Source organism: Setaria viridis, chromosome 4 (assembly GCF_005286985.2).
Source record: "Setaria viridis chromosome 4, Setaria_viridis_v4.0, whole genome shotgun sequence".
NCBI classification, from domain to species: Eukaryota; Viridiplantae; Streptophyta; class Magnoliopsida; order Poales; family Poaceae; genus Setaria; species Setaria viridis.
Genome location: NC_048266.2, coordinates 20,222,709 through 20,231,175, shown reverse-complemented (window position 1 = coordinate 20,231,175; position 8,467 = coordinate 20,222,709). Strand labels below are relative to the sequence as shown.

The window sequence follows — 8,467 nt, the reverse complement described above, 5'->3', positions numbered from 1 at the left end:
TAACGGCTTGAAATTACAATGCACCCTGCTATGCAGTCTTTACCATGCTGATCTACAGCTTAAGAAAAGGGGTAAATCAACTTAAAAATTTAACCTATGACTTCCACTATGACTTCCACTATTTTACATGTGAAAATAAATTAGATCATACTATCTATATGTAAAAAGGTGCATAGGAAAGGATGCAAACTCGTACAATAATTCGTCCCATAATATGGGTAGGTAAGTATTACCCACCGCAACAACGTGGTCTTCTATCACCTTCTGTTCACCGCCTAGTGGAGGCTGCGTGGATGAGGAGATGCATTTTTGGTTCCTTGCGAGCGCCAAAAGCATATTGGCTTTTAAGCAGTAGGAACTAGCTGGGTAGGTTGCGGACTTGCGGTAGTCCGTCCATTTTAGGTAATAGGCGCGAATGTATGCGAAGCAATTAGGTTGGTTGTAACCAATTCTATTTCTTCTTAATACAATGATAGAGTTGTATTCGAGAAAAAAAATGTCTTATCAAAGAGACTGTCACAGGTCTCTTTTCTGCACCCCTAGATTTCTTGTTCGTATCTACATCCTAATTTTCCCTACATACCAAATTATTCGTTTTGGTTGTTATATGTACTTTGATGTGTACATATATACTACATCTAAATACATAGCTATTTTGAAAAGCTAAAATGAATAGTAATTTGGGATGGAGGGAGTATCTATCAAACTAGATTAGAAGAACCTGACTATTACCTCAAACTAACGACAGAGGTAGCCGGCGGATGCTTAGTATGTCCATGGCAGCAAAGGCTGCAGGCTAGAGCCAGAAATGTTGTAAATGGCGTTTGAATTTGTCCCTAAAATTCAGGGGGCTACAGCTACGAGACTATGAACACCATGTGTTGGGCAAAGATCATCTCCTGAGCTTGTTGGTTGTTGGATTTGGATAGCGAAGCTGACAGCTTAACGAGGATAAAAGTATATGCGCCTTATTTCTCCACTATCCTAAGAGCTGTATCAATCCAACAGTCTGCGTGCATGAACTGTCAGAATCCAGATATGGAACCCTTATATGTATGGTAAGTACAGAGTGTAGTCTAGCTGGCTTGTTCTATTTTTCGTGATAAGTTGCTGAATTCTTTGAAGTCAGTTCGAAGCTAATGAGCCTCCGCAGTCACAGCATGGACAAATTTCAGAGAATTTGCACTGCACCAAAGGGAAAAACCTCAATGTCAACAGAATTCCCGAAGCTATACCAGTACTCTGTAGTCTGTACCGATGATAAAGAAACACAGTTAAATCTGCGATTTTTCTACTTAAGCATACTCAAGAGTGATAAATGCTTTAACAGGGTATACGTGCTACAGCTAGATAAATAATCATTTCATTAAACTGTGGATAAGAAACTAAAGTGGATTTCTTGTTCACAAACATACCACATACCTTATCAGTTTTTAGAGGAATCGCCTTGTAGATGAGAAGAAAACTTAATGCTGCCCGTATCGCTGTTTTGCCATCTAATCACCAAATGCCACAAAGGTGCATATATTGACTGCAAAGCCCCATCTACGTGGTTGCACGGTTCCATTACAATACTTATTGTTGAGCGCTAAATTCTCAAAATTCGAACTAACTTGTAAACCTGCAAATACATGGCCCTTTTAGAAGATACATATATAGTATATCTTCTAGAAAGGAGTAGCGTTGTATGTACCCACCTGAGCACTTCTAGATGGTAATGCCAATTCCAAGGAGTTTCGACAACCATCAACTCTATAAGAAAGCAAAACTGCTTAAATTATCCATGAAACACTAAGGCATTCAAATGAGAATAACAAAAGAAAAAGAAAACAACCACAGGAAAGAAGGTAGTAATGCAAATAACACCTTTTGTCACAGGTCCGCCTCATATACTGACTACTCTTGAGCTCTCCACATCCACCATATTTAGTTTCATCCGTGTTCAAGATGAGCTGATCAAATAAAAGCACAATATCTCAGTGCGGATGACACGTATCTAAGAAGTGAAAGCATATGAAATTATAAAAAGTAAGAGTTTGCTTGTTCTGAAAGTACACGATATACTTGAACTTGAGGAATGTAACCAGTAGCACACGAATGCATGATTCAGCGAAGTCAGAATTAAGTACTTCCATAAATCAGGCAGTTGTTATTGTTAAGTGTGTATAGATAAAGATATGTATAGTAGTGTTATAGCTGTTGCTATTTGGCTCATATGGCCTCCATGGCCCAGATCGGTGTCTACTTCGACTTTGCCTCTGTCGACTACGTTTGGCCCAATGGCCACCTTCGTCAACTATGCTCCGCTTGAGGGGCTCGCCATTTATTTTGACTTCATCAACAACATCGCTTACACAATCGTCGACGTTGACTACTTCGACTCCATCCAAAGCATCACTACCACCCCCTGCCTACTTGCAACACCAGCCAAGAGGTGCTACACCGAGTACCATGGAGAATCGATTCACCCCAGAGGACAAGTCCTGAACCGGTGCTCATGAGCGAAGACCCAGAGGCATTGCTGGCTAAGACCTCAGCAGTTGCATTTTGACCTTGGCTACTTCGATTACGCTGAAGATGAACATTTCACTTCTACTACTACAACTATATCGAAGCTGTACTCTCTACTTTGACTATGCTCAAGATCAAGATTCAGCTATAAAGAAGCATGTATGGCTGGCTCTACAGAAGACAAGCCTCCAAAGCAATCATGCTCCAGAGCAAAGCCTCAGGATGAACCCCTCGAGCAGAATCATGACCTTGGAGCAAAGCCAAGAGATGAAGCCACCAACCTTCGACTCGCTTTGATGAAAGCCCTGGCGTCGTCAAAGACCTACTCCACAAAGCGGAATCGAAGACGATCACATGTTCACTTGTAAATGTCATGTACATGTAGATTCGCTACATGTATGTGCTCTTTTCTCCTCTTTTTCCTAGAGTTTTTCGGATGGAGTTTTTAATGAGGCGTACACGCGGATGTGATCGTGAGAGCATTCCTCATGACCAAAGCCAGAATCATGTCTAGGCATTTTCCTATGTTTTCAGCTACTCAGCCTTGTGCCAGCCAAGCTCAAGCAGCTGACGGGCTACAATTAGGAAAATGCAAGTACCCAAAGACCTAATTGTGGTTGTCTGCCATCCTCTCCTTTCCCCATATAAAGAACACAAGCGACATGAGGCGGGGACTCTTTTGGCTCTCCTCACTTTGCTTGCCCAATTTCTCTATTCTCCCTTTATCTCATGTTTCAGTAAAATCCCCAACATCTCGTGGGTCATACACATCAGTAAACCACTAACAACAACCTTCCTGCTCCATAAACTGTACTGAGACACAAAACTGATCCACACGTGTGGCAGATCCTCGACAGGATGTACGCTTGCATGCTACCATAACCCATCCTCGAGTACCAATGGCCAGCAGTGCTACACACTTATCAAAGGTAGAGCTGAGATAAGAGCCAAATTCATGGCTGCAATTTTTGTCTCCTAGAGACAGACAATATCAACTCTGCCTATGTTGTCTCCACATAGCAGGTCCAAGCCCTGGTAAAGGAGGAGGGTTGTGATAGGCTTGGCGAGCCATCGTTAAACCTAACCATTCTAATGGAGATGAAACCCAAGAGAAACCCGTTAGGGCGTAACCCTCTTAGCGATGCGCCATATCAGAACCTAGGTATGGTGTTAAATGGGCAAGGGCCAGGTCATCTCCCCCTTGGTGACGCGCCGTGTCGCGATCTGGGTATGGTGTCAAGTGAGCAAGGATCGGGTCATCATTTCCTTAGTGGCGCGCTACATCGGCGCCCGGGTGTAGTGAAAAATGAGCAAGGATCTTCATATCTCTCTCGACGGGTGTGAAGGGCAAGGAAGCTAGTCCAACCAACTAGGATTCGTGTAGGTAGTTGGAATGTAGGGTCTCTTACAGGTAAGTTAAGAGAGATAGTTGACGTAGCGACTAGGAGGCGTATAAATATCTTATGCGTTCAAGAGACTAAATGGAAGGGCCAGAAGGAGGTGGACAATACCAGTTTCAAGCTTTGGTACACAACGACAGCTGCAAATACAAATGGAGTGGGAGTTTTGGTTGACAAGAGTCTCAAGGATGGAGTGATGGACGTGATAAGGCAAGGGGATAGGATTATCCTAGTTAGGCTTGTCGTTGGTGATATGGTCCTGTACGTAATTAGTGCGTATGCCCCCTAAGTAGACCACGATGAGAGTGCTAAGAGGCTTTTCTGGGAAGATTTAGAAAGCCTGGTTAGATCTGTACCTTCTAGCAAGAAGCTTTTCATAGGAGATCTTAATAGGAGATCTGTAGGTACAACAAGTGCAGGTTTCGAGGCGATTCATGGAGGTTTTAGGTATGGTAGTAGGAATCAGGAGGGAGAGGAAGTCTTGGACTTTGCAGTAGCTTTTGACTTGATGATAGCGAACACTTTCTTTAGGAAGAACGGTCCCATTTAGTGACTTTTAGTAGTAGCCAACACTTTAGCCAGATTGACTTTATCCTCACAAGAAGAGAGGATAAATGGGCATGCTTGGATTGCAAGGTGATACCAGAGGAATGTGTTGTTTCTCAACATAAGCTTGTGGTGGCGGACTTTCGTTTTCAGATGCGCGCACGCAGGGATAAACAAGCCAAGATTGCAAGAATAAAGTGGTGGAAACTGAAAGAGGATACGTCAGAGGTCTTCAAGGAAAGGGTAATCAAAGAGGGCCCTTGGAAGGAAGGAGAGGACACAAACAACATGTGGGAGATGGCAAACTACATTCGGAAGGTGGCCTCGGAGGTGCTTTGAGTGACCAAGGGGGGTAGCGGCGTAGATAAAGATACTTGGTGGTGGAATAAGTAAGTCCAAAGGACTATTAAGGAGAAGAAAGAATGCTATAGGCGCTTGTTCCATGACAGGAGTGTGGACAACATTGACAAGTACAAGGAGGCAAAGAAGATCGCAAAGCGAGCTGTAAGTGTAGCAAAGGGTAGGGCGTATGAGGATCTTTAGCAACGATTAGGTACGAAGGAAGGAGAGAAGGACATCTGTAGGATGGCTAAGGTTCGTGAGAGAAAGACGAGGGACTTCAACCAAGTTAAGTGCATTAAGGATGAAATGGAGAACATCTTGGTAAAGGACGATGAGATCATACATAGATGGCAAGAGTATTTTGACAAATTGTTCAATGGTAAGAATTAGAACACAACCTTGCAGTTGGATGACTCTTTTGATGACACCAACAAGCACTTTGCGCGGAAGATCCAAGAATCTGAGGTCATAGAGGCGTTGAAAAGAATGAAAAGTGGTAAGGCGGTGGGCCCGGATGATATCCCAATTAAAGTGTGGAGATGCCTCAGGGATATAGCCATAATATGGTTAACCAAGTCGTTCAACCATATTTTTCTATCGAACAAGATGCCGGAAGAATGGAGAAGTATACTGGTACCAATATACAAGAATAAGGGAGATATTCAAAGTTGTACTAATTACCGAGGAATTAAGTTGATGAGCCATAATATGAAGCTATGGGAGAGAGTTATTAAGCATCGTTTGAGAAGGATAACACAGGTCTCTACGAACCAATTTGGTTTTATGCCTAGAAGGTCAACCATGGAATCTATTTTCTTAATAAGACAAGTTATGGAGCGGCATAGGGAGAAGAAGAAGGACCTACACATGGTTTTCATTGACTTGGAGAAGGTGTATGACAAAATACCAAGGAATGTTATGTGGTGGGCTTTGGACAAACATAAAGTCCCCATGAAGTACGTTGGACTTATTAAGGACATGTACTACAATATTGTAACTAGAGTCCGAACAAGTGATGGAGACACAGATGACTTTCCAATTAGAATAGGACTGCATCAAGGGTCTGCTTTGAGCCCTTATCTATTTGCCTTGGTGATGGATGAGGTAACAAGGGACATTCAAGGGGATATCCCTTGGTGTATGCTCTTCGCGGATGATGTAGTGCTAGTTGATGAAAGTCGAGCAAGAGTAAATAGAAAACTGGAGTTGTGGCGGGAAACCCTAGAGTGAAAAGGTTTTAGACTTAGCAGAACTAAAACTGAATATATGAGATGTGACTTTGGCACTACTACACATGAGGGAGATATCAGTTTGGAAAGCCAAGTAGTGTCCAGGAAGGATACATTTCGATATTTGGGATCAATGCTACAACGAGATGGGGATATTGATGAGAATGTTAGTCATAGAATCAAAGCGGGGTGGATGAAGTGACGCCAAGCATCAGGAATTTTATGACAAGAGGGTACCATTGAAGCTAAAAGGCAAGTTTTATAGGATGGCGATTAGACCTGCAATGTTGTATGGTGCAGAATGTTGGTCTACAAAAAGACGACATTTTCAGCAAATAAGTGTTGTGGAAATGCGTATGTTGCGTTGGATTTGTGGTCATACGAGAAGGGATCGAGTCCGGAATGAGGATATACGTGATAGGTTAGGGGTAGCACCAATTGAAGAAAAGCTTATCCAACACCGGCTGAGATGGTTTGGACATTTCCAACGAAGGCCTCCGGAGGCACCGGTGCGTAGTGGAACCCTAAGGCTTGACAGTAATGTGAAGAGAGGCAGAGGAAGACCAAAATTGATATAGAAAGAGGCAATAAAAGGAGATTTGAAGGGATGGAATATACCCAAAGATTTAGCCTTGGATAGGAGTGCTTGGAAACAGCTATTCATGTGCTCAAACCCTAATTTGTGGCTCTTGTTAGGTTTCAACTCTAGCCTACCCCAACTTGCTTGGGACTGAAAGGCTATGTTGTTGTTGTTGTTGTTGTAGAGACAGACAATATCAGCATTGAAGGAGAGGATAGCTAACATCACGAACATTATTGTTGTGGCCTCGTTTATTAAGACCACACACGATCCAAACTAGAGTTACGGATGGATTTCATCATATTGATCCAAAAGGTAGGACAGGCAAACATGCTCGGCCTCAAGGGTAGCAATTTGTGCGTGAGAGGCTTGTCAACTAATTTAAAGTATTTATCTTGAGTGTGATGTTCAATATTCTCGTTGTTAGCAGCAAAACCAAGGCTCTTGATCACATGCCTTTGAGCATCATTGACCACTGGTCCTGGCGAGCATGGGTTGACACCGACCACGCGCCTACCTTGCCATTTAATAAAGCTTGGTTGTGGCACCTTGTTTCTCCTTTTGTAAATTATATGTCTGACTCAACACCGCTCAATTGCCTTGGTAACACATGTAACAAAAAGGGTGCCTCGTGTGACACCCGACCCAATTTGGATGTGACCTAATAATGCCCCATGAGTGCTACGTGCACATATTTAATACCACCTTGCTAGTTGAGCAAGAGTGGAGCCAACTTATAAACCTTTGTCCTTTAACCATACCACCTTCGAGTTCATCCTTTTACATGAAGCGAGGATAAAAATATAAGTAGGGTGATGTGTGTATGTGCCCACCCCTCGGAAGGGCTAGGCGGTGCGGTTTTGGAGGATGGTGTTGGCTTTGCCCAAGAATCAAACACACATGAATATGTGAATAAATTAAGAACTCAACATGAACACGAGATTATATTTGTGGTGCGACGACTAGCACTATTTTCTACTTCATTCTCATGTTTACAATGCAAGTTACATAGCTATATATAGGGAGAGGACTCAACTGATTTCATACTGTTGTGATATGTTCACATTGACCTCGATCTACTAGTAATGGCTAATTAAGTAGTGACTTCTTGATCTTCATGCCAACTCTTAATTTGACTTAGGCAAATGGCCTAGTATATTCTTGACTCCTTGACTTACAATATTTTTGACACTGCATTCACATACATACGTGTCAAGATTAATTTCCAACAGACAAGACGACCCTTCCAGTTGTGTGTACAGGTCAGTGGGCTGCTACACGTCTCTTATATTTTCATCCTCACTTCATGTAAAATGGTAACCCGAAGGTGCTATGTATGGAGCGACAATGATTATAAGCTCCCTCCTAAACTTCTAAGGTGGTACTAAACCACAATAACGCAACAGGGTCACATGGGCCAACAAATACTACTATGAGATATTGGACTAGGGTATTACATTCATCCCCCACCCCTTAAGGACTGTTTGCGGTAACATATCCAAACGCACACGCACGCATGCAGCGAGGGTTCATGCTCTGATAACATATATAACAGCCCCACGTCCAAAATCTGCCTATGGCCCAGCTCCCACGTGAAACGGACCTGCATACACATGGTACCTCTCTTACACTTTCGTCATTGCTTCATATAAAAGGGTTAAGATGAAATGCTATATTTGGAGCGACAAGGATTATAAACTTCTCTTATTTGGACCTGCATACACATGGTACCTCTCTTACACTCTCATCCAATAAACTTTCAAAGTGATACTAAACCACTATAACACAACCACAACTATGTCACATGGGCCAACTACTACTATCATGAGATAATGGACTGGGGTATTCATCGAGGAGCA

General features: G+C 42.7%; 1 protein-coding gene across 5 annotated transcripts in view; it reads right to left on the bottom strand.

Annotated features, from left to right (window-relative positions):
- Nucleotides 1–699: 699 nt before the first annotated feature.
- LOC117852202 (1,4-alpha-glucan-branching enzyme 3, chloroplastic/amyloplastic) overlaps nucleotides 700–8,467 on the bottom strand; it is a 33,261-nt gene continuing 25,493 nt past the window's right edge. For 3 of the 5 annotated variants that reach the window (XM_072293175.1, XM_072293176.1, XM_072293178.1), the window contains one exon: nucleotides 1,936–1,952. Coding sequence is in view for 2 of the 5 variants with exons in the window: in XM_034734199.2 (XP_034590090.1) it covers nucleotides 1,589–1,621; nucleotides 1,698–1,752; nucleotides 1,867–1,952 (174 nt within the window). In the remaining 3 variants the exon portion in view is untranslated. Of the gene's footprint in view, nucleotides 1,186–1,422; nucleotides 1,622–1,697; nucleotides 1,753–1,866; nucleotides 1,953–8,467 lie in introns of those variants that run through there. The other 2 variants (XM_034734199.2, XM_034734200.2) reach the window with 1 other exon arrangement.